Here is a 24,697-nt window from a genome sequence, read left to right as displayed (position 1 = left end):
TCTGCAGGTGTCTGTCTTTCTCTCCCCTTGTCTTCCCCTCCTCTCTCCATTTCTCTCTGTGCTATCCAACAACGACGACATCAAGAACAACAATAACCACAACAAGGGCAACAAAAGGGGAGAAAGAAAAAGAAAAAAAAAAAAAAAAGGCCTCCAGGAGCAGTGGATTCATGGGGCAGGCAGGCACTGAGCCCCAGCAAAAACCCTGGAGGCAAAATAAATAAATAAAAAAGCCCCACACTTTACCCACTGCGCCACCTCCCAGACCACGTGCCCTTTATTTTCTGCTAGAAGATAAAATTCTCTATGTAGACCTGTCTACGTAACATACGAATACTATTAGGCGCAGCCAGTTGAGCACACACTGCAGTGCGCAAGGAGCCAGGTTCAAGTCTCTGGTCTCCACCTGCAGGAGCGCTGAGGCAGGGCTGTGGGTGTCTTTCTCTCTCTGCCTAGTTCTCCTTTCCCTCTCAAATCTGTCTGCGTCCAAAAATAAATATTAAGAAAGACTTTAAGCCCCAAAGGAAAAGGAGGAAGTTAGTTCACAGAGCCCGCAAGGGCGCCCCCTGCACTTGGGGCTCTTCCCACGGAAGAGAAGAGGAGGTTTCCATAGAAAGCCAGCAGTTTCGGGGGGCCGGGGTGGAAGGGACACGCCTCGCTCCCGGGACACCCCCCCACGCCGGTTCTTCCCATTGTTTCCACCCCTGCCCGCACCGGGCAGGCTGGGAGTCGTAGTGATGGAGCCCCTGGGGCGGCCCCAGGAAGTTTCCATTGCCCGTGACAGCTCGGACTTCGTAGAGGTGCGGCGGAGGAGGACCCTGGAAAGCCCGAGAAGGAGCCAGCGACCCGCAGCTCCCAATGCCAGGAGCGGGTCTGCGGGCCGCGGGCTCTGGGACTCCAATTATCCCCATCAGCCTCGCGCGGCCTGATGACGCCACGCGGCCCCGCGCGGCCCCCTGGGATACGTCGTAGTTTTTCCGTTGCGGTCACGGCAGGGCTGCTGCCCCGGGAGGACTACACTTCCCAGAAGGCCGCGCGGCCGCGCGCCAAGAGCCGCGCGAGGCGCTGATTGGTCGGAGAGCCGGCCGCACGCGGAGAAGCCCGAGGTGCGGCTCTGTTGCGACAGAGGCCGAGCGGCGAGGCCCCGTGAGTTGGGGGCAGGGGCGCTGGGGGCGGGGGTGCCGGCCGGCCGGGGCGGGAGGCCGAGCGGCGCGAGCAGGGGCCGGGGCGGGATGGAGGCGACTGCGGACGGGAAGCCAGGCCCAGGGGGACGCCGAGGGGCTCGCGGTGGGGCCCGGAGGGAGGAGGCGGCCATCCCGAGGGGGTTCGCGGGGGGGGGATGGGGGCGCCCCGGAGGGAGGGAGGGAGAGGCCGGCGCCCGGGCGGGGGGATCCGGGGGAACCTCGGGACCCGGCCCCCCGGGAGCCCCAGCCACGCGCCCCGAGATGGAGCCGGGTGGTGGGCGCGGGCTCGGGTGTGTGTGTGCAGGGGGGGGTCCCGGCAAAGTTGGGGGCGCCGGGGGCAGCCGGGACCCCCCACCCACGCCCTCGCTCCCGGAAGTTGAGCTTTGTGGGTGCTGCCGCCTTGCTCCAGGCTCCCCGAAAGACCGGCCACCTCCGCCCCCCGGGGACCGCCACCATGCCCTCCGACCTGGCCAAGAAGAAGGCGGCCAAGAAGAAGGAGGCGGCCAAGGCGAGACAGAGGCCCAAGAAGGGGCAGGAGGAGAACGGGGACGCCGCCAGCGAGCCGCAGGTGGCCGGGGAGAAGCTGGAGGCCAACGGCACCGAGTCCGCAGGTGGCTGGGCCGGGGGGGTGGGGTGGGGGGGTGGCCGGGTCTTGGGGCTGGACGGGACCCCACCCCAGCCAGGGACAGTCAGCCTAACTTATTCCATCTTTCTTTCTTTCTTTCCTTTTTTTTTTCTTAGTGATTTACAAACTTAAAAGACAACAGGGCTACACTTCCACGCCATTCCCACCCCCAGAGTGCGGTATTCCCATTCCCTCCACTGTTGTAGTGATTCTCCCAAGGTCACAGATAAGGGTTCGCTATTGTTTCTGTCACTGTCTATGTTTGTATTTGCCCATCCCCCCCCCCACACACACTTTGGTCCTGCCTTCTCTTCCTGTGTGTGTGTGTGTGTGTGTGTGTGTGTGTGTGACATTTATTATTGGCTAGAGGCAGAGAGACATTGAGAGGAGAGGGAGACAGACACCTGCAGCCCTGCTTCCCCATTCGTAAAGCTTTCCTGCTGCAGGTGGGGACCAGGGACTTGAACCCGAGTCCTTGTGCATTGTAACACATGCGCTCAACCAGGTGTGCCACCACCTGGCCCCGCTTCTCTTGTTTTCTAAACCACACCTACACCTGGTACTACTTCTGAGTGCCCTTCCTCTCCTTCTCTCTCTCTGGGTCCTGATGGAGTTGGGGCTCAGAGCCCTCTGGGCATCTCCCCCTGACATTTCTCCCCCTCTGGGAGCAGGGATCCAAATTCTCTATGGGGAGCAGCAGGTGGGAGTTGTGGCTTCTGTCATTGCTTCTCCGCTGGACATGGGTGTTGGCAGGTGGACCCACACCCCCAGCCTGTGTCTGTCTGTCCCTAGTGGGGCAGGGCTCTGGGGAGGGGAGGCTCCAGGACACACGGGTGAGGGCGTCTGCCCAGGGAGGTCAGGGTGGCGTCATGGTAGCGTCTGTGACTTGGTGTCTGAAAGGGCCAGACTTTCTCTCCAACACTTGCTTATAAGAGAGACAGCCCAGCTCATCACTTTTGTGCATGTGGTGTCAGGGACCAGTCTCAGGTGCCCGCCCATGCAGGCCCTGTGCTCTGCCGCTGTGCCCTCACCCTCCCAGTCAGACGGCTCATGCTGGCACCCTGGGCAGTACGTGTGGCAAGCAGTCAGGAAACTTGGGGGAACTGAACCAGTAGCGTTGTAGCTTGTGTCTTACTCCTCCTCCCCCGAGTAATAACTACATCAACAAGAAAGAAACTTACATTTATTTATGGGGTTTCTCTTGTGAAAGAGATGCCTTTCTGTCAGCCATATTTGGAGGCACGCTCATGGAGCCGTTCCCAGATGGTGGACAGCGGGCTGGCTATAAACAGTTGCTGTCTCATAACTGACCATCTAGGCGGGAGATGGCGGCAGGGTATAATCAGGAAGGCCCCAGGGGCCGAGCAGTGGTTGAGTGCATGTGTTAAAATACACCAGGACCTGGGTTTGAGCCCTTGGTCCCCACCTGCAAGGGAAAGCTTTGTGAGTGGTGGGTGAAGTAGCACTGCAGGGGTCTATCCCTCTCTCCCTCTCTGTCTCTCCCATCCTCTTGATTTCTGGCTGTCTCTAGCCAATAAATAAAGATAATAATAAGAAGAAGATAAAGGAATGCCCTAGCCCCTTAGCAGGCGACTACCAGCCTCCTTCCCTGCCTCCCAGAACTCCCCAAACAAGCCTATGCCATCCAGCCTGCTGCCGCTCCTCTTACAGGGAGGCCCGGATTCCTCAGCTTCCGCTTTAGCTCGTTTACGTCTGAAAGAGCAGGAAAGCAGATGTCTCCCCACTCAGGGTCTCCATTCCCTCTGCCCTCTGCTATCTGTCCATACTGTTACCTTTTTTTTTTTAATTTATTTATTCCCTTTTGTTGCCCTTGTTGTTTTATTGTTGTAGTTATTATCGTTGTTGTTGTATAGGACAGAGAGAACTGGAGAGAGGAGGGGGAGAGAAAGACAGACACCTGCAGACCTGCTTCACTGCCTGTGAAGCGACTTCCCTGCTGGTGGGGAGCCGGGCCGGGGGCTCGAACCGGGATCCTTACACCAGTCCTTGCGCTTTGCGCCACATGCTTAACCCGCTGCGCTACCGCCCAACTCCCCTGTTACCTTTTTATTTCAAGTACTTTTTTTTTTTTTAAAGATTTTATTTATTTATGACAAAGATAGGAGGAGAGAGAAAGAACCAGACATCACTCTGGCACATGTGCTGCCAGGGATCAAACTCAGGACCTCCTGCTTGAGAGCCCAAACCTTAACCACTGCGCCACCTCCTGGACCACGACTTTGTTTCTTTTTAAGCTGTTTGCTCTTTGAGTATGGGGAGGAGGTCTTGAGAAATACTTTCTTGCGGACAAAGATACAAAGTTATTGTTGGAAGAAATATGAATTACCACTGCAGTTTCTAAGAGACAGCCGGGAATTTGGGAGAAAAAAGAGTGAACTAAGAGTGAACCAGTGGGGCAGTGGTGCATCTGGTTAGGTGCACATACTACCTCACGCAGGACCCAGGCTCAAGGCCCCCCCCCCCCACTCCGATGTCCCCACCTGCAGGGGGGAAGCTTCATGAGTGGTGAAGCAGGGCTGCAATCGTTTCTCTCTCCCTCTCTTATCTCCTCCATCCATCTCGACTTCTCCCTGTATCTAACCTAAATAAATACAGAAGATACTGGTAATAATGACAGTGTGCAGGTGAGCCGACTCTCCTGGGAGGGTATCTGCTTCCCCACACACATGGCTCAGGTTCGAGTCCTGGCCCACACAGCACTGGGGGAGCCTGAACTAAGTCTCTTGGTGCTGTGTTTTCTTCCCTCCTGTCTGTTGGTCTCTTTTTCCAGATCTGGAAATGGCCATGCCGGAGGGTGGTCCCTGTGCAGAGCTCTGTTGCCTCATGTGAAACTGTTATGTGCAATAAGTAAAAGAAATATCGGAGGTCCTGAGTTCGAGCCCCAAAATCACATGTGCCAGAATGGTGTTCTGACTTTCTCTCTCTCTCCCCCTTGTAAATAGGTAAATGTTAGGGGAACAAAGCAAGAAAGGAATTAAGAGCACTTATCTCCCGAGCATGAAGTCTGGGAGAGTGCTGCAGTGAGGCTGGCCCCCGGCAGCCTGGGACTTCCTGGCTGGACAGGAAAAAGCCCACTTTCCCTCACCCTTTGCCATTCCCCTGTGGGTTTCCCACTGGGCTCCCCCTCCCCCAGGATGGACCTCCCAGGGACCCAGCCACAGCTCCCATGGTAGCCTTGAGCTCCGTGAGCCGCTCTGCTCTCTGGCCTTAGCACCAGGGGATAGGCTCCCTACTGCCTTGGTGATCGGCAGGTCAGCAGGCCGCACTCAGTGCACCTCGGCGACTGGGCAGAGGGGGGCTGAGCTGTCATTGCCGCCAGGTCACCATCCGTCCACCCTTCCCAGCTGTCACTCCGTGTGCCTGTCTATAGGTGGCAAGGGGGTGGTAAGATCCAGAGAGACACCTGGGAGACTGAGGCCCAAGTCCAGCGCATTCTCCCGTGGGGGAAGGAAGGGGGGCTTCTGGGGTCTGCAGTGCCCCTTGCAGAGTCTATTTTCCATCTGCCCAGTGTCACAGGTCCTGTGTGCTGTGAGCCAGCACAGTCTGCTCCAGCCCTGGGAGGCCACTTAGGTCGCTCACACACTCTGAACTGGAAAGGACCAAGAGAAAGTGGTTTTCCTTGAGTTTTGAACGTTCTCCACCTGAACCGCTGGCGGCCTAGACCCAGGGGCCAGAGGCTTCCTCTCTGGACATCCAGGACAGACAGCTGTGTGCGACTCTGCTCCCCGCACCCCCCCCCCCGCCTGCCCACCTCACGTCTGACACAGCTGCTCACCTCTGCCGCTGTGAGTGGGAGCAGCCCCACCAACAGGAGAACGTGCTAAGCCTGTTCCAGTAAAACTTTCTTTTAATTTTTTTTCTTAGTGATTTAATGATGGTCAGGAAGCTTGTAGGATAAGAGGGCTGCAATTCCACACAGTTCCCACCACCAGAGTTCCACATCCAACCCCTCCACTGGAAGCTTTCTTATTTATTTTTCTGCCTCTGGGGTTATTGCTGGGGCTCGGTCAGTCCACTGCTCCTGGAGGCCTTTTTGTCCATTTTGTCTCCCTTGTTATTATTGTTGCCATTGCTGTTGGTGTTGGATAAGACAAAGAAGAATCCAGAAAGGAGGGGAAGACGGGGAGAGAAAGATCGACACCTGCAGACCTGCTTCACTGTTTGTGAAACGAGCTGGGGGCTTGAGCCTGGATCCTTATGCCAGTCTGTGCACTTCACCCCATGTGCGCTCAACCCACTACGCTACTGCCTGGCTCCCCCTTTCTTCCCTATTCTTTATCCTCCAGGAGCATGAGCCAAAGATCTTTTTTTTAAATATTATTCCCTTTTGTTGCCCTTGTTATTTTATTGTTCTAGTTATTGTTGTTATTATGATGTCGTTGTTGTTGGATAGGACAGAGAGAAATGGAGAGAGGAGGGAAAGACAGAGACGGGGAGAGAAAGACAGACACCTGCAGACCTGCTTCACCGCCTGTGAAGAGACTCTCCTATAAAAACAGCTAGTTGACTGACTGAAACAAACCAGCCCCTTAGAGCCACCCCACCCATCCCCAGCTGAGAATGTTTGGTCACTGTCACTGTCCCGCGGTGTCAGAAACTCCACAGCAGTTGGGCCAGAGGAAGGAATGAGAAGGATGAAGGTGGGAAGCGCAGATCAAAGCGTCACTGTCCACAGGTGACGCGTTCCAAGTGGCCGCATTTCAGCTGGTAATTCAGCCATGGCCTTGGCCGTCTGGCCCTTTAAGGGAGGCGCTCCCAAGCTCCTGGCCAGCTTCGGGTCTGGGCAGGGAGCAGGGCTGGTGGGCAGGTGGCCTGCAGGCTGTCCTGAGGAGACTTTCCACACCCCACCAGTTGGAGCAGCTGTGGCCATGTGCGGGGCTTAGGAAGGGCAGAGTCTTCCCTGCAGGCGGCTCTCGTTACTGGCAGGCCGGGCAGGGCCGGTGGGTGGCAGGATGACAGGCCTATAGTGTCAGCCCCTCCCTGCTGGCCCACCTGGCCCCCCACCCCGGGCCTCTGCCAGCCCTGGGCTCTGTTCTGAAATCGGGTTGCCGACAAGGGGCAGAGGCTGCCTGGCATGGGGTCACCTGCAGTAGTGCTGTCCTCTGCAGAAGGGCATTGTGGGAAGCCATTAAGGTCTTGGGCGTCGGTGTCACTGGTCTGACTTCTCTGTTTTACTTGTAAAATCATGAGCGGGTCCCGGCAGGCCAGGGTCCTGGCATTTGATACATGAGCAGAATGGTGGCGCAGCCCAGGCCCCGCACACTCGGCTCTCAGCGGCTCATCTTGGAGCGAGCGACCCGTCCTCCCCAGCCAGGAGGTGGGAAGCCACCGAGAGCCAGCAGCGCCTCTCAGTCTGAACACTCTGGACTGGGGGCACTGGCTCCTGCAGACGGGCCTCTGCCCACCCTGAGCCTTCTGCAACTTGTCACACAGGGCCTTGCTGGCCAGCGAGCTCTTTGGGAGCTGTTGGCTACATCTTTCGGCCATGGACCCTGACGCTGTGCTCTGTGGTGTGTGTGCGTGTGTGCGTGTGTGTGTGTGTGTGTGTGTGTGGGGGGATCTGGGTGAATTCTTTTCCAACGTGCACATAGGGGACAGTTGAACTTTGCCATATGGTGCCAGGGATGAACCCCGGGGCCTCAGGCATGCAGATCAGTGCTTGGACTCTGAGCAGCTTCCTGTCCCCAAAGTTAGGACACGGAACCAGTGTGGGGCCAGGGGAGGCAGTGCCGTGGGTAATGTAGCAGACTTTGATGCTAGAGGCACTAGGGGTCCCAGGTTTGATCCCTGGCACCGCCAAGAAGCAGAGTTGCCAACTAACAGGCGTCAGGGTCGGGTTAGCAAAAGTCTTTCATGCCCAGGACTCCTAAGTGCCAGGTTCAGTCCCCGGCTCTACCGGAAGCCAGAGACCCAGCTCTGTTGACTGATAACAGGTGTCCAGGAAGCAAGGTGGCAGGGCACCCTTGGACACTGGTGGAGCCCCGAGTCTGCTCACGTGGGCCTGGACCTAGGCCCTGGGCCACTGCTCAGCTCTGTGGAGGAGAAGGGGGGACTAAGCTGATGTGCCTGTGTGTGGGGACTCAGCCCGACCTTGTCTGTCCCCAGATGTGGACTTGCTGAGCAAGGAGCTGGAGGACTTTGAGCTGAAGAAGGCTGCGGCCCGAGCCGTCACTGGCGTCCTGGCTTCTCACCCCAATAGCACGGATGCCCACATCATCAACCTGTCCCTCACCTTCCACGGCCAGGAGCTGCTCAGCGACACCAAGCTGGAGCTCAACTCGGGCCGGCGCTATGGCCTCATCGGCCTGAACGGAATAGGTGAGGGGCTGGGCACGGGGGCTGGGGGTTATCCCCTGGGATGCCCTGGCCCTCAGTTGGGCATCATGGTCTGGGCTGGGGGCAGGACAGGCCGCGCCGGGTGGCGTATTGTCCTCACTGCTGTGTGGCTGCCTGCCTGCCTGTGACCCCACCTCTCCTGGGCGGCCTTCTCGTCCTGTGAGAGACACAGAGAAGGGGAGAGAGAGGCTGCTTGGCCCCACTCTGCCATCCACAGAGCTGCCCTCACTGGGGTGGCGATCTCTTGTGCTGCTGAACCCAGGCCTCGTGCTGAGTGAGCTATCTGCCAGGCAGGGGGTGGGGGTGATGCATGCAGAGCTGTCACAGGAGGGTGGGCCTTTCAGAGGGGTGACCCGCAGCCCAGGGGAATGTGTACGTGAGGGTAGGGGGAGTGGTCAGATTTGAATAAGCAAGAAGGACTGAAAAATAATAATAGATACATGAGAAGGGCTAAAATAATGGTGAGGGACTGGAAGAGAGCTGTTCTCTGGAGCTGTTGCCATGTGCCAGGACCTAGGTTCGAGCCCCAGCCACCGCTCAGGAGCAGCATGGCAAAGCACAGCAGAGCAGTTCTGTGGTGCTGCTGTGCTCTCTTCCTGTCTCTCTTCTGCTGCCTAAAACGACAAAAGTCCAGGGGCAGGCGGTGGCACAGCGGGTTGAGTGTACCCATTAGAGTGAACAAGGACCTGGGTTCAGGCCCCTGCTCCCCACCTGCAGAGGTAGCTTCACGGGTGGAGCAGGGCTGTAGGCATCTCTCTTCCACTTCCCTCTCCATTTCTCTCTGTGTCTACCCTAAATCCATAAATAGGATTTAAAAGAATCGCAGTGGGAGAGAATGAGGTCTCCACAGGAAAACCTCTTCTCACTGAAAACCTTTAAGATTTTTGTGTAGGGGAGTCGGGTGGTGGCGCAGCGGGTTAAGCGCAGGTGGCGCAAAGCGCAAGGACCAGCCTGAGGATCCCGGTTCCAGCCCCCGGCTCCCCACCTGCAGGGGAGTCTCTTCACAGGCGGTAAAGCAGGTCTGCAGGTGTCTGTCTTTCTCTCCCCCTCTCTGTCTTCCCCTCCTCTCTCCATTTCTGTCTCTCCTATCCAACAACAACGACATCACTAACAACAACAATAACTACAACAATGAAAAAACAAGGGCAACAAAAGGGAAAATTAATTAATTTTAAAAAAGATTTTTGTTAACGCAAGGACCAGTGTAAGGATCCTGGTTCGAGCCCCCGGTTCCCCACCTGCAAGTAGAGTCGCTTCACAGGTGGTGAAGCAGGTCTCCAGGTGTCTCTTTCTCTCCCCCTCTGCCTTCCCCTCTCTCGATTTCTCACTGTCCTATCCAACAACAACGGCAGCAATGACAACAGTAATAACCACATCAGTGATAAACAAGGGCAACACAAGGGAAAATAAATTTTTTTAAAAAAAAGTTTCTTTAAAAAAAAAGTTTTTTGTTTAAAAGGAAAAAAAAAAAAAAGCCCAGTGGGGCCAGTGGAGCCGTGCAGGCACAGAGCCCCAGGAAAACTCTGATGGCAACAGAGAGAGGGAGAAATGCCCCTGGTGTGCGCCTGAGACCCCAGGGGCGCCCGTCTCCCCCAAACCCTCGCCCCGGCCTGGCCTCCCCTGCACAGAGAGGATGAGCCCGCCCCGACACTCACACACACACACACACACACACACACACATACACACACCCCGCAGGCAAGTCCATGCTGCTGTCCGCCGTGGGCAAGCGTGAGGTGCCCATCCCCGAGCACATCGACATCTACCACCTGACGCGTGAGATGCCGCCCAGCGACAAGACGCCGCTGCAGTGTGTCATGGAGGTGGACACGGAGCGCGCCATGCTGGAGCGCGAGGCCGAGCGCCTGGCCCACGAGGACGGTAGGCGGGGCGGGCCCCACGGGGAGGGTCCCCCACGGCCCCCACCAGACTCACGCGCCCCCTCGCCCCCGCAGCCGAGTGCGAGAAGCTCCTGGAGCTGTATGAGCGGCTGGAGGAGCTGGACGCCGACAAGGCGGAGACGCGGGCCTCCCGCATCCTCCACGGGCTGGGCTTCACGCCTGCCATGCAGCGCCGCAGGCTGCGCGACTTCAGCGGGGGCTGGCGCATGCGGGTGGCGCTGGCCAGGTGAGTGTCGGCCTCTCCTGTCCAGGGTGCCCCCGTCCAGGGGCCGAGCCAGAGTTTCCCCGCGGAGTGGTGTTCCGGAACCCGGCTGTGCCCCCACCCACCCACCCCCCGCCCACCTCTGTGCCCTGGACTCTGCAGCCTCCTCCCCCCGCCCCCGCCAGGTGCCCCTGGTCTCGGCCTGGCTGGGGATACCCAGACCTTCTAGCAGTTTCGGGGGCATGCCGACGGTCCCCCCCCCCCCATCTCTGTTCCATGTGAGGAAGGAACATTCTAGGGGAGAGGCCACCACACCTGGGAGCGTGTGGGCCCAGAGTCACAGGGGAAGCTCTAGACTGGAGCGTCTCTCACCCTCTGATGCAAAAGGCCGGAGTGGCCAATCGGACTCGAGCGTCTCTCACCCTCTGATGCAAAAGGCTGGAGTGGCCAATCGGACTCTCTCTCTCTCTGCTTTGGCCTAAGTGCTTGCTTCCACACCTTGTACCCCTGGCGGGCCCCAGCCTAGATGTGGGGGAGCTTTCAGCTTCTCCCACCCCGAGCCCTTGCCCAGCCCCCTCTCTGGGTGACCTCGCCCCCCACCCTGCTTTCTGCCCCAGCCTCCGCTCGCACGGTTCCCCCCCCAGCCCCTGCGCGGTGAGCTCACCAGAGGCCAGGAGCCCGGGCAGGGCAGGCCCATGACGGCCGAGCGCCGAGGACTCCCCCCGCCCCCTGGACAAGCCCCCGTGGTGGCCAAGCACCGAGCCCCCCGTATCCCCCGTCCCCAGAGCCCTGTTCATTCGGCCCTTCATGCTGCTGCTGGACGAGCCCACCAACCACCTGGACCTGGACGCCTGCGTGTGGCTGGAGGAGGAGCTCAAGACGTAAGGGGCGGGCCCTGGAGGGCGCCCCCCAAGCACCCCGGCGGGGCCCACGGCTAGCGGGGGCAGCTCAGCCTCTGCGGTGCGGGTGCGGCCACCTCGTCTGGGTTTCTGTGGGTGCAGGTCCCCCCCACACGCACAGACCTGCCCAGTGTCCCGCGGCAGGGGTGCTGGGAGAAGGCGAGGAAGGGCCGCCCCCACTGCCTCCCACTTCTCCCTCCGCCCCCCGCAGCTTCAAGCGCATCCTGGTCCTCGTCTCCCACTCCCAGGACTTCCTCAACGGCGTCTGCACCAACATCATCCACATGCACAACAGGAGCCTCAAGTACTACACGGTGAGCCCCGCCCCCGCGCACCTCTTCCTGCTCCCCGTCTCCCCGAGCGCACACTCCATGGGGACTCGGCCCCGCTCGTGGACTCTCCCAGGTGCCCCCGCTGTCGGGGAGGGTCCACTCTGTCCAGCTGCCCACACTGTGCGAGCAGGGCTGAAGCTGCTCCCTCCCCGCCTCCTCCCTCCCCTGCAGGGTAACTACGACCAGTACGTGAAGACGCGGCTGGAGCTGGAGGAGAACCAGATGAAGCGCTTCCACTGGGAGCAGGACCAGATCGCGCACATGAAGGTGCGGGGCCGGCTGGGCGGGGGGCCAGGTGCTGGGGGGGGGCTGGGTGCCCCACCCACACAGCCCGTTCTCCCCCCCCAGAACTACATCGCCAGGTTTGGGCACGGCAGCGCCAAGCTGGCCCGACAGGCACAAAGCAAGGAGAAGACGCTACAGAAGATGATGGCGTCGGGGCTGACAGAGCGGGTCGTGAGCGACAAGGTGGGGCTGGGGGCTGATGGAGAGCTGAGTGAGTGATGGGGGGCTGGGGGCTGACAGAGCGGGTCGTGAGCGACAAGGTTGGGCTGGGGGCTGATGGAGAGCTGAGTGAGTGATGGGGGGCTGGGGGCTGACAGAGCGGGTCATGAGCGACAAGGTGGGGCTGGGGGCTGACGGAGAGCTGAGTGAGTGATGGGGGGCTGGGGGCTGACAGAGAGGGTCGTGAGCGACAAGGTGGGGCTGGGGGCTGATGGAGAGCTGAGTGAGTGATGGGCTAGGGGCTGACGGAGAGGGTCATAAGTGACAAGGTGGGGCTAGGGGCTGACGGAGAGGGTCGTGAGTGATGGGGGGCTGAGGGCTGACGGAGAGCTGAGTGGTGGGGGGGCTGGGTGCCAGCGTGCTGACAGAGGGCCGTGAGCAACAAGGGGGGGCGTCCGGAGTGTGGAGGCAGGCCGTGTCTCACCCCCTTCTCCCCGCAGACACTGTCCTTCTACTTCCCGCCCTGCGGGAAGATCCCGCCGCCCGTCATCATGGTACAGAACGTGAGCTTCAAGTACACGCAGGATGGGGTGAGCACGGGCTCGGGGGTGAGGGTCCCCCAGCCGGCCGGCCGTTCCCCACCTGCCCGGGGTGGCGGGGTGCCGGCCCCCACAGCTGCCCCAGCTGCCCCCTCCCCTGCAGCCCTGCATCTACAACAACTTGGAGTTCGGCATCGACCTGGACACCCGCGTGGCTCTGGTGGGGCCCAACGGCGCCGGGAAGTCCACCCTTCTCAAGCTGCTGACGGGAGAGGTAGCTGCCGGCCGGGCGCCCAGGGGCCGCGTCCTGTGTTGGAGGAGGCACCCGGGCAGGGCAGTGAGAGGGTGGCCCCCGGGTGGTGGGGGTGTGAGAGAGGGATGGGGATGACTGCGTCCAGGCAGCGTCTGGCCACATTCAGGGGTCCTGCTTCCTGAGAAATGTTGGGTGGGGGCCGGGGGTTGGGTGGATGCAGCCTGTGACACTTGGGCCCCCACCCCGTGGAGCTCGTGGCCGGCGGCTGTGTCCCGGGGGTGCATCCCCTGCCACCGGAGAGGCAGAGGCGAGGGGCTGCCCCGGGGGCTCCGTCACGCTGGTCCTCTGCCGTGGGCGCTGCGCCAAGTGGCTCAGCCCCTCCTCTGTCTATCTCTGTCTCTCTGTCCGGCTTACCGTCTCTTCAAGGCTCATTTTGGGGGGCGGGGGGAGCACTCACCCCTCGCCCCCCCCCGCCCACCTCCCAGCTGCTGCCCACCGACGGCATGATCCGGAAGCACTCGCACGTGAAGATCGGGCGCTACCACCAGGTGGGTGGGCATGGGGTGGGGTGGGCAGCACCCTGAACCCCCCCCCCCGCCCGCGTCCTGAGCCCTGATGCCCCCACGCCCCTGCAGCACCTCCAAGAGCAGCTGGACCTGGACCTGTCGCCGCTGGAGTACATGATGAGGTGCTACCCTGAGATCAAGGAGAAGGAGGAGATGCGGAAGATCATCGGCCGCTACGGCCTCACCGGGAAGCAGCAGGTGCGCGGGGCAGGTTGAGTGGGGTTCCTGTCTGTGTGGGGGGGGGCCTCTCGCCGTAGCCCCTGACGCTTTGATTTTGTTGTGTCATCTTGAGAACTGGGGGCCGGGTCACTCGTTGGAGGGCGAGTGCAGCGCCTCCTTCGGGCACAGCCGCCTCTCGCCTGGGCTGCGCCTCCTTGTTTTGCATTTTCTTGTCACCAGGATTATCGACGGGCTCAACCTACCCGGTTCCTACACTCCCAGGGGACTCTGGCTGCCTCTTTTAGATGGGGGGGGGGGGTTTGCTCAGTAGCACGCTCGGCTTGCGGAGCTTCCCTTATGCGGGAGCTCACGTATAGCGGCTGTGGGCTTAAGCCTGTCCTTGAGCTTTGTGCCACGTGCGCTTAACCCGCTGTGCCACCGCCCGGCTCCCCCAGCAGTGTTTTTTAAGAATCCGTTTTTAATCCACCGTTATCAGGGTTACTGCTAAGGCTCGGTGCCTGCAGGGTGAATCCACTGCTCCCAGCACTTGCTTTATTTATTTATTTTTATTGGATAGAGACAGGGAGAGGGAGACAGAGAGACACCTGCAGCACCGCTTCACCACTCGAGAAGCCTCCCCCCCCCCCCGGAGGTGGGCGTCCCAGGCTCGAACCCAGGTCCTTGCACATCATAGTAATGGGGGCTCTCTACTGGGTGTGTCACTGCCCGGCCCCACTGCGTTTATTTTTCACGTGGAGCCGTGGTGGCAGCGAGCGAGGCATTTGGCCTTGGCGACACGAGGGCCCCCGGGCTGTGTCACCGCAGAAGCTGCCCGAGTGTGGTATCCCTGAGCTCCGAAGCTCCTGAGGGGCGCCCACCGCGGGGGCCACGGAGTGACCTCAGCCCACCGTCGGCCGCAGGTGAGCCCCATCCGGAACCTGTCTGACGGGCAGAAGTGCCGTGTGTGCCTGGCCTGGCTGGCCTGGCAGAACCCCCACATGCTCTTCCTGGACGAGCCTACCAACCACCTGGACATCGAGACCATTGACGCGCTGGCCGACGCTATCAACGAGTTTGAGGGAGGCATGATGCTGGTCAGCCACGACTTCCGGCTCATCCAGCAGGTGGCGTCTTCCGGGGACTCGGGGGGCTGAGGCCGGAGCAGGGGAGCGGGCAGAGCCGATGCTTCTCCTGTGGCGCCAGGACTTGTTGGGCTAGAGCCAGGGATTTTCAGAAGTCGTGTTTTTATCTTGAGAGCCTCAGGAAGGAGAGCCGTTTTGGAAAGCCAGCCCTTTTCTATTTTTTACTTCTATTATTATTGTTGTGGTTGTTCCTTGTTACCAGAGCCCTGCTCAGCATGGCTGTTGGTGGTGTGGGGGATTGAACCTGAGACCTCAAAAACTCAGGCATGAGAGTCTCTTTGCTATCTCCCCCACCCCCTTTTATTATTACTATTATTATTTAATGAGAGAGAACAAAGCCCTGCTCAGCTCTGGCTCATGGTGGTTCGGGGCATTGAACATGGGGCCTCAGAGCCTCAGGCAGGAGAGTCTGGAATATGAGCTACCATCCTACTTGCTCAGTCCTTATCGTGGGAGAGAGGTGGGGAGGGACCTGCTTATCTCAGTACACGGTGATCGCACAGATTGAGCCTGGGACCTCTGGGGCATCAGGCCTGTGAGCTGATGTCTTAAGGATCCAAGCCTTCTCCCCGGCTGTAGACACCGTCTCATTTAGAGATTTGGACTAGACCACACTACCCCAGGACAGCTGGACGGGGCAGGTTCTGAAGCTCCAGGAAAGATGGGGAATGGAGGCTCTGGAGTGGGCCCCCAAGAAGCTGAGGCGCTGCTGGGGGACTGGGACTCAGAAGGACATGCAGCTCCCTGCCCCAGAGGCTCTGGAGCTGCCGGGCACGGTCCCTAGAGTTGGGGGTGGGGACACTCACGGGCCCCTCTGGGTCTCTTCAGGTCGCTCAGGAAATCTGGGTCTGTGAGAAGCAGACCGTCACCAAGTGGCCTGGGGACATCCTGGCGTACAAGGAACACCTCAAGTGCAAGCTGCTGGGCGAGGAGCCCCAGCTCACCAGGAGGACCCACAACGTGTGAGCCCCCGGCCGCGGGCCCGGGCCGCACCCCTGCACTGCTGCACCCCTGCTCCCCCCACCCACCCCCACCTGCCTTAGCTGTGCTCAGATCTCCGACGGCGGACGGCTCCCCACCTCCGGTCACGCTGGTCCAGGTTTGGGCCCCTGGCTGGTTCTTGGACCCCTGGTGGCGTCGCCAGAGGACCCCGGGCGGGACCCCCGATGGAGCCCAGGACCCCCTCCCCTGCCCTCTGGGTCTTAGTGATGTTGGAGGAGGACCCCCAGCCACCACCCCTGTTCCTCTCTGCTTCCGGTTTGGAGCTCGGGACCAGGGGCCTCGTCTCTGGTCAGTTTTTAAATAATTATTTAATGGTGTAACTTTTAGACCCACGTGACACCCACAAAAACGTCCAATAAAGAGAGCAGAAGCCATGCTCCCTCCCTCCCATCCTTTCCCGTTCTCAGGCTGAGCTCAGCTGCCACAGGGAGGTGCTGTGCTGTCTCTGTCTCTCGCTGTCTCTGGCTGAGAGAAGCCTGGAGCCCTGGAATTGCATGTGTGAGGCCCTGGCCGCATCTAAAGGGAAAGGAATTAAGGCATCTGATGGGGGTTGGCTGGGACCCCACTCCAACAGCAGACCTAGCGCACCAGAGGCTGCTCCCCTGCACTGTAACGTTGGGGTGTGTGTGTGTGTGTTTTCTCTGTGTGCTAGGCCTTAGGCCTGTGTGGGCAGCTCTGCTCCGGGCAAGTGGGTGGAGGCAGCTTTCTCATTCTTTCCATCTCAGAATGGGGAGGAGACGCACCACTTGTGTTCCAGTGGAGGCTCAAGCCAGTGGCCAGCTTGGTGCACACTGAGGCATGTGCCCTACTGGGTGAGCTGTCTCCTCTCTAGGGTGTTTGTTTAAAATGCAGCTGTCAGGGCCAGGAGAGCCCCATGGAGGGTGGGCAGGGCTGTGAGATCTCTCCTCTCTCAGCACCCTGCACAGCACCCAGGAAGCCCCATGGAGGGTGGGCAGGGATGTGGGGTCTCTCCTCTGTCAGCACCAGGCACAGCACCCAGGGAGCCCATGGAGGGTGGGCAGGGCTGTGGGTTCTCTCCTCTCTCAGCACCCTGCACAGCATCCAGGGAGCCCATGGAGGGTGGGCAGGGCTGTGGGGTCTCTCCTCTCTCAGCACCCTGCACAGCACCCAGGGAGCCCATGGAGGGTGGGCAGGGCTGTGGGGTCTCTCCTCTCTCAGCACCCTGCACAGCACCCAGGGAGCCCATGGAGGGTGGGCAGGGCTGTGGGGTCTCTCTTCTCTCAGCACCATGCACAGTACCCAGGGAGCCCATGGAGGGTGGGCAGGGCTGTGGGGTCTCTCCTCTCTCAGCACCCTGCACAGCACCCAGGGAGCCCATGGAGGGTGGGCAGGGCTGTGGGGTCTCTCTTCTCTCAGCACCATGCACAGTACCCAGGGAGCCCATGGAGGGTGGGCAGGGCTGTGGTGTCTCTCCTCTCTCAGCACCAGGCACAGCATCCAGGGAGCCCATGGAGGGTGGGCAGGGCTGTGGGGTCTCTCCTCTCCCAGCACCCTGCACAGCACCCAGGGAGCCCATGGAGGGTGGGCAGGGCTGTGGGGTCTCTCCTCTCTCAGCACCCTGCACAGCACCCAGGGAGCCCATGGAGGGTGGGCAGGGCTGTAGGGGTCTCTCCTCTCTCAGCACCAGGCACAGCACCCAGGGAGCCCATGGAGGGTGGGCAGGGCTGTGGGTCTCTCCTCTCTCAGCACCAGGCACAGCACCCAGGGAGCCCATGGAGGGTGGGCAGGGCTGTGGGGTCTCTCCTCTCTCAGCACCCTGCACAGCACCCAGGGAGCTCCATGGTGGGTGGGCAGGGCTGTGGGGTCTCTCCTCTCTCAGCACCCTGCACAGCACCCAGGGAGCCCATAGAGGGTGGGCAGGGCTGTGGGGTGTCTCCTCTCTCAGCACCAGGCACAGCACCCAGGGAGCCCATGGAGGGTGGGCAGGGCTGTGGGGTGTCTCCTCTCTCAGTACCAGGCACAGCACCCAGGGAGCCCATGGAGGGTGGGCAGGGCTGTGGGGTCTCTCCTCTCTCAGCACCAGGCACAGCACCCAGGGAGCCCATGGAGGGTGGGCAGGGCTGTGGGTCTGTCCTGATTGAGAAAGGCCGGCCCAGCAGGATGTCGTGTGTGAGGGCGCTGGCTATGGTGGGAGGGGTGAGTATGTGACACGCTCCTTGCAGCTTGTGGACCACTTCTGGTGGGGATGGGGACGCACAGGAAGTCCTGAGGCCTGTGACCTGCCTGCCCAGAACCATGACAGTCTCACCTAGCCGGTGAGAACCCAGAGACCTTAAGAGCACACGCAGCGCCAGGAATCGAACCAGCCCCAGCCACACCAGCCAGCGCTCGGCCGGTTGAGCCCTATCCCTAGCCACAAGAATATAATAAACATATATGTACCTGCATATATATTAGATAGATATATTTTTAATTGCAGCCTGGGTTTATTGCGTGCAGCTCAGTGCCAGCACTAGGAACCCACTGCTTCCAGCAGCCATTTTCCCTTTCTTAATTTTTACTGGATCGGACAAAGAGAAACAGGAGAGAGGGAGATGAGACAGACACGTACAGACCTGCTTCACCATTCGTGAAGCCCCCCCACAGGTGGGGAGGGAGGGCCTCGAACCCAGGTCCTTGTGCACTATAGCATGTTCACTCAGCCGAGTGCTATCACCCAACCTCGTTTATTTTAAATAGAGAACCTGAGAGAAAGGGGAAAGAGAGAGATCTGCCGTCCTGCTTCACTGCTTACGAAGCTTCCACCCTGCAGGTGGGGAGCAGGGGCTTGAACTAGGGTCCTTGTGCAAGGCAGCACGAGTGACATACTGGTTCTGCCACTACGTGGCCCCAGAACTTAATTTTTTAAAGCCAGTCTTTTTCTTTTTCCCTGCCACTAGGGTTATCTCTGGGGCTTGGTGCTGCTACTATAGATTCACTGCTCCCAGTGGTCTTGTTCTCTTTTTAAATTTTATTTTGATAGGACAGAGAGAAAAATAAAAAAAGGGAAGACTCCTGCAGACCTGCTTCAGCTAGTGAAACTCCCCCCATGTAGGTGAGGAGCTGGAGCTCGAACCCAGTTCGTTGCGCAGGGAAGTATGTGTACACTCCACCGCGTGCGTCTCCACCTGGCCCCACGCCGGTCTTGAAGCCGGTTAAGGAGGCTTTCCCAAGCCTTCACAGGGCCAGAGGGCACGCCCCTGGACCCCGCCACCTGGGCCCCATCCTCCTGCCCCAGTGCCAGCAGGCGACCTGCTTCTGTGCTATCTCCCTCTCCATCTCTGAATGTGGTGAAGTTTCCCGGGGAACAGGCCCCATGCCATGAAAATAAGTAAGAAAAAGCCTGCAAGGAGGCTGGGCGCTGACACGCTGGTTGAGAACACACGTCACAATGCACAAGGACCCGGGTTCAAGCCTCCGGCCCCCACCTGCAGCAGTGAAGAGGGCTGCGGGTGTCTCTCCCTCTCTATCTTCCCCTTCCCTCTCGATGTCTGTCTCCAATAAATATTTAAATAAATAAATGATAGTTTTTTAAAAACCTGTGAGACCAGATATATATATATATATATATATATTTTTTTTTTTTTTTTTTTTTTTCCTAAAGGAGTGTATATTAACACCATTCCCACCACCAAGGTCTGTGTCCTGTCCGTGCCCCATGAAGCTGACCGTCTGCCCTCACCAGATACTCTGAGAGCCTGGATTCAGCCCTCCCGATGAGACCCTGCACCCCTGCCCTTAGTGCTCAGCAAGGGGGGCACAGGGGAGCAGGGGTGGGGGTTGGCAGTGCAGGATTGGCTTTTTTTTTTTTTTAATCTTATTTATTGGATAGAGACCACAAGAAATTGGGAGGGGAGAGGGTGATAGGGAGACAGACAAGAGACACCTGCAACACTGCTTCACCACTTGTGAAGCTTCTCCCCTGCAGGTGGGGACCAGGAGCTTAAACCCAGGTCCATGCGCACTAGGACCTGTGCTTAACCAGGTGTGCCACCACCTGGCCCCACTTTAAAAAAAATATATATATATATATATATATATATATTAATGAGGAAGATAGGAGGAGGGAGAGAAAGAACCAGACATTCTGGTACATGTGCTGCCGGGGATTGAACACAGGACCTCATGCTTCAGAGTCTGGTGCTTTATCCACTGCGCCACCTCCCGGACCATGGGCTGGCGCTCTCTCCTTCACCCGCCTCCTGCCCCCACACCTGGGCCCACTCCAGCCCTGAGGCTTCTTCCCTGCCCCTCTCCTCTCAGCCTTCTCGTTGTCCTCTTGGTGTCCTGGACTTTCCGGGCTGGCGGCAGCTCTGTGTTCCCCTGTGCCCCCCAGCTCTTGAGTGCTGAGGATGGGGACCCTGTGTCTGAATCCCCATTGGGGGGTGTGAGGGGGCAGCTGGTCACCTGGCCTGAGAGCACCTGGAGCCACGCCACCCCTCCAGGCTCAGGCACAGCCCCCAACACACACAACATGGGCCTGGGCTCGGGGAGGCGGAGCAGGAGTGGGAGGAGTGAGAGCAGGCACAGCGGGTGGGTGTGGGCATGGGGCTGGGGACCCGAGGCCTACTTCATGTTCCTCTGCGAGGTGCTGAAGCAGGGCCAGGCCCGCCCAGCACGGCACTCTGGGAGACCGGTCTCTCAGGTGGTGGCTGGCTCTTATCCGTCAGGGAGGGGCTTGAGGCTCAGCCTCAAACTAGTCCTGCCCTCTGCCCTCTGTTCCTTGCCCCAGAAGCACTTCCTCTTGGGGCTCACTGACACACATTTTGGGGTACCAGTGGGTACTCATACTCAGTGGCCAGCATCTAGGGGAGCCGGGGCCTCTGCTGTCTCAACTTACAGGGTGGGGACACTTCCTGAGGTCTCCAGGCTGCCCCGAGTCCCCCTTCTTGGGCTGGCCACCCACAGGTGGAGCTCAGGTCTGAGCCCACAAACCGCCCGAGCCCCCCACCCCCATGCACACACACACACAATTGTGCTCAGCTTTCCTGGGGGGGGTGGGGTGACAACAGGGACCACATCCCGGATCATGAAGAGTTGCTGGAACACTGGCAGCAGGACCTGACCTCTGACAGGGAAGGAGGTGGGCTGGGGCAAGGGCCTCCAGTAAGCCAGAATCAGGAAGCCCATGGAGGGTGGGCAGGGCTGTGGGGTGTCTCCTCTCTCAGCACCAGGCACAACAGGTAGCCCATGGAGGGTGGGCAGGGCTGTGGGGTCTCTCCTCTCTCAGCACCAGGCACAGCACCCAGGGAGCCCATGGAGGGTGGGCAAGGCTGTGGGGTCTCTCCTCTCTCAGCACCAGGCACAGCACCCAGGGAGCCCATGGAGGGTGGGCAGGGCTGTGGGGTGTCTCCTCTCTCAGCACCCTGCACAGCACCCAGGGAGCTCATGGAGGGTGGGCAGGGCTGTGGGGTGTCTCCTCTCTCAGCACCCTGCACAGCACCCAGGGAGCCCATGGAGGGTGGGCAGGGCTGTGGGGTCTCTCCTCTCAGCACCCTGCACAGCACCCAGGGAGCCCATGGAGGGTGGGCAGGGCTGTGGGGTCTCTCCTCTCTCAGCACCAGGCACAGCACCCAGGGAGCCCATGGAGGGTGGGCAGGGCTGTGGGGTCTCTCAGCATCAGGCACAGCACCCAGGGAGCCCATGGAGGGTGGGCAGGGCTGTGGGGTCTCTCTCAGCACCCTGCACAGCACCCAGGGAGCCCCATGGAGGGTGGGCAGGGCTGTGGGGTCTCTCCTCTCAGCACCAGGCACAGCACCCAGGGAGCCCATGGAGGGTGGGCAGGGCTGTGGGGTGTCTCCTCTCTCAGCACCCTGCACAGCACCCAGGGAGCCCATGGAGGGTGGGCAGGGCTGTGGGGTGTCTCCTCTCTCAGCACCCAGCACAGCACCCAGGGAGCCCATGGAGGGTGGGCAGGGCTGTGGGGTCTCTCAGCATCAGGCACAGCACCCAGGGAGCCCATGGAGGGTGGGCAGGGCTGTGGGGTCTCTCCTCTCTCAGCACCCTGCTCAGCACCCAGGGAGCCCATGGAGGGTGGGCAGGGCTGTGGGGTGTCTCCTCTCTCAGCACCCTGCACAGCATCCAGGGAGCCCATGGACGGTGGGCAGGCCTATGGGGTCTCTCCTCTCTCAGCACCCGGCACAGAACCCGGGGAGCCCATGGAGGGTGGGCAGGGCTGTGGGGTCTCTCAGCATCAGGCACAGCACCCAGGGAGCCCATGGAGGGTGGGCAGGGCTGTGGGGTCTCTCCTCTCTCAGCACCCTGCTCAGCACCCAGGGAGCCCATGGAGGGTGGGCAGGGCTGTGGGGTGTCTCCTCTCTGAGCACCAGGCACAGCACCCAGGGAGCCCATGGAGGGTGGGCAGGGCTGTGGGGTCTCTCCTCTCTCAGCACCAGGCACAGCACCCAGGGAGCCCATGGAGGGTGGGCAGGGCTGTGGGGTCTCTCCTCTCTCAGCACCCAGCACAGAACCCGGGGAGCCCATGCAGGGTGGGCAGCACCATGGCAGTCCCCGCCATCTCCACTCTCGCTGTTGATGGAGGAGCCACTGGCGCGTGGGGGCAGCTCCGCAGAGTTAGGCACCATCAGGTTCCGGGTCCACTGCCCAGATGATGCCTGTAGGCCCTGCAGGTGTGTTACTCCCCCAGCCCTTTCTCTCCCTGAATTTCAGAACAAATTAAGGGCCATCCCGGAGCACAACTGCAAATAAGGGGCTGCTTGGTGGTGCACCCAGTTAAGCGCACATAGTACTAAACGCAAGGACCTAGGTTCGGAGCCCCTGCTCCCATCTGTAGCAGGTCCACTTCACAGGTAGTGAAGCAGAGCTGCAGATGTCTCTCTGTCTCTCTCCCTCTCTAGAAAAAATGAACAAAATGGCTGCCAGGAGTGGTGGATTCATAGTGCCGGCACCGAGCCCGAGCCCCAGCGATAAACCTGGAGGCAACAAACAAACAAACAAGCATGCCCCTCTGCCCTGTGCTGACAGTCACCCCATAGCGCTAGTGGCATTCTCTCACTTGGAACCCTGAGCCATCCCAGGGCTGGGGCATAGGGAGTGAGTCCTTGGAACAGCCAGACCCAGCTAGTGATCACCTCTACTGCGTGTCCTTGTATTCACCCTGGCTCACCTGATACACCTGGGAGAACAGGTGCACGATGCTCCACCCACAGCCAGGGAGGGGCAGCCCAGAGACCTGGGCGCCAGCCTCAACTTCCATCCCCCCGTTTCAGCCTCTGTCACTCAAGGTGTCACGTGGCACCATGCAGTCCCATTGCTTGGGAGCGTGTCCGAAATGAAGCTGGTATCCCACTTCCAAGCTCTTAAATGGTTATTTATGGGGCTGGGTAGTGGTGTACCCATAGACTCTACTTAACACGTGACCCTCCCTGTGCAAGGACCCAGGTTCTAGCCCCGGCCCCTCTGCAGCTTCACGGTGGAGTAATGCTGCAGGTGTCTGTCTCTCTCCCCTCTACCTCTTTCTCACAATAATAATAATAATAATAATAATAATAATAATAATAATAATACAAGTGGGGGAGTCAGCAGAATGGTGATGCAAAAAGCCTTTCATACCTAAGACTCCAAGGTCTCAGGTCCAACAGCATCATCAGAGCTGAGCAGGACTCCAGTTAAAAGAGAAAAAAATGGGGAAAGATCGTGGTAGATAGAATCATGCAGATATGAAGCCCCAGCAATAACCCTGGCAGCAGAGTAAAATACAGCCCTATTTCTGAGACCAGAGTACAGCTGGGCATCACACCTGGGGCCTCATAGACACTAGCCCTGCACTCTACCTGCTAAGCCCCCGGCCAGGAGCCTGTGTGTGGAAATGCTAGGGAGCCGGAGCTGGAGGGCCCCTCGTCTGCACTACGCCATTCTCACCCTCAGGCTCCCGGGCCGGGACTTTTCTTTCAGAATTCCTGGCTCAGGGGACAGACCCTCTCCTGGGTGGTCTGCTGCTGTCCTCGGTACTTTCCAAATAAAGGGCTGGGTAGTGGTGCACCTGGTTGAGCGCACATGTTACAGTGCACAAGGATCTGGGTTCGAGCCCCTGGTCACCACCTGCAAGGGGAAAGCTTTACAAATGGTGAAGCGGTGGCTACAGGTATCTCTCTGCCTCTCTCTCTCCTTGTGTATCTCCCCCTCCCCTCTTGATTTCTGGTTGTTTCTGTCCAATAAATAAAGACATTAGGAAATTAAAAAGGGAAGCGTGACGAAGGCGCGGAACGTGCTGTACCCACTGTGCCAACGGGACGACCCTCAGCTCCGCGTCTTCCGCACCAACTTCTTCATCCAGCTGTGCGGCCCGGCCAGCCTCAGCCCCTGGACACCGTGCAGTTCCGGATCCCTCTGGAGATGACCAGAGTGGACGTCAGGAACTACCTGGAGCACATTTACAATGTGCCAGTGGCCACTGTGCGAACCAGAGTGCAGCACGGCTTCCCGAGAGGCCAGCGGCCGAGGGGGCCGACGTCCAGGAGCAGCTGCTGCAGGAGCGCCAGCAGAGAGAGCAGCACGACCCCCGGCGTGGGGGTGTCTCCCAGTGGTTTTAGCTGTGACACCCCAATAAAGTCCCACTGGGAGGAAACAAAAGAAAAGAAAATTAAAAAGGAAAGGGCTCCTGAGCCAGTGTAGTAATAGCTGGGTGGGGGGGGTGGGGGTGGGGAGGGTGCAGAGAGCTCAGATGGAGCCTTGGAGCCACTGTGGTACATGATGGGCTCCTTCCTGGGGATGCATTCAGGGCCTCAGGCCTGCACCAAACCACTGCTGGCCTCTCTGCTCCAGGGCTTGGTTTGGTTTTGACAGAAAGAAACAGTCACAAACCACAGCTCCCAGCTTCCTTCCGTGTGATAGAAGCCAGACTCAAACTCGGGTCTCGAACTGGGCAAAGCAGCCCACTATCTAAGTGAGCTGTCAGCATTTTGCCATACGCCCCTACGAGTTGTTAAAATACCTGTCAAGTGAGCCCACTTAGCCCTGTGCGCCTCCTAGGTTCCGGCCCAGCCCCCACTGTGTTGGGAGAAGCTTTGGGTTGGTGGTGTCTTTCCCTCTCTGTGTGTGTCTGGAAAAGAGCTCGGGAAGTGGTGACACCC

The 24,697-nt window shown here is 59.7% G+C and overlaps 1 protein-coding gene, 1 long non-coding RNA gene and 1 pseudogene across 2 annotated transcripts; all 3 read left to right on the top strand.

Annotated features, from left to right (window-relative positions):
* Positions 1-1,570: 1,570 nt before the first annotated feature.
* Positions 1,571-15,714, top strand: ABCF2 (ATP binding cassette subfamily F member 2). Its single transcript, XM_060196821.1, has 14 exons — positions 1,571-1,795; positions 7,936-8,148; positions 9,865-10,047; positions 10,122-10,293; positions 11,055-11,150; positions 11,380-11,482; positions 11,672-11,767; positions 11,849-11,968; positions 12,445-12,534; positions 12,647-12,757; positions 13,222-13,284; positions 13,372-13,500; positions 14,382-14,585; positions 15,432-15,714. Exons 1-14 carry the CDS (start codon positions 1,639-1,641, stop codon positions 15,567-15,569), a joined length of 1,875 nt encoding a protein of 624 aa, XP_060052804.1. The 5' UTR covers positions 1,571-1,638; the 3' UTR covers positions 15,570-15,714.
* Positions 15,715-15,927: 213 nt separating this feature from the next.
* LOC132539961 (uncharacterized) lies at positions 15,928-19,126 on the top strand. Its single transcript, XR_009551262.1, has 2 exons — positions 15,928-16,417; positions 17,789-19,126. It is a non-coding gene; the product is annotated as an uncharacterized LOC132539961 (long non-coding RNA).
* A 3,770-nt stretch (positions 19,127-22,896) lies between these two features.
* LOC107523359 (large ribosomal subunit protein uL23m-like) lies at positions 22,897-24,239 on the top strand (annotated as a pseudogene).
* Positions 24,240-24,697: the final 458 nt, after the last annotated feature.

Source organism: Erinaceus europaeus, chromosome 8 (genome assembly GCF_950295315.1).
Source record: "Erinaceus europaeus chromosome 8, mEriEur2.1, whole genome shotgun sequence".
NCBI classification, from domain to species: domain Eukaryota; kingdom Metazoa; phylum Chordata; class Mammalia; order Eulipotyphla; family Erinaceidae; genus Erinaceus; species Erinaceus europaeus.
This window is presented reverse-complemented; position numbering and strand designations above follow the sequence as displayed.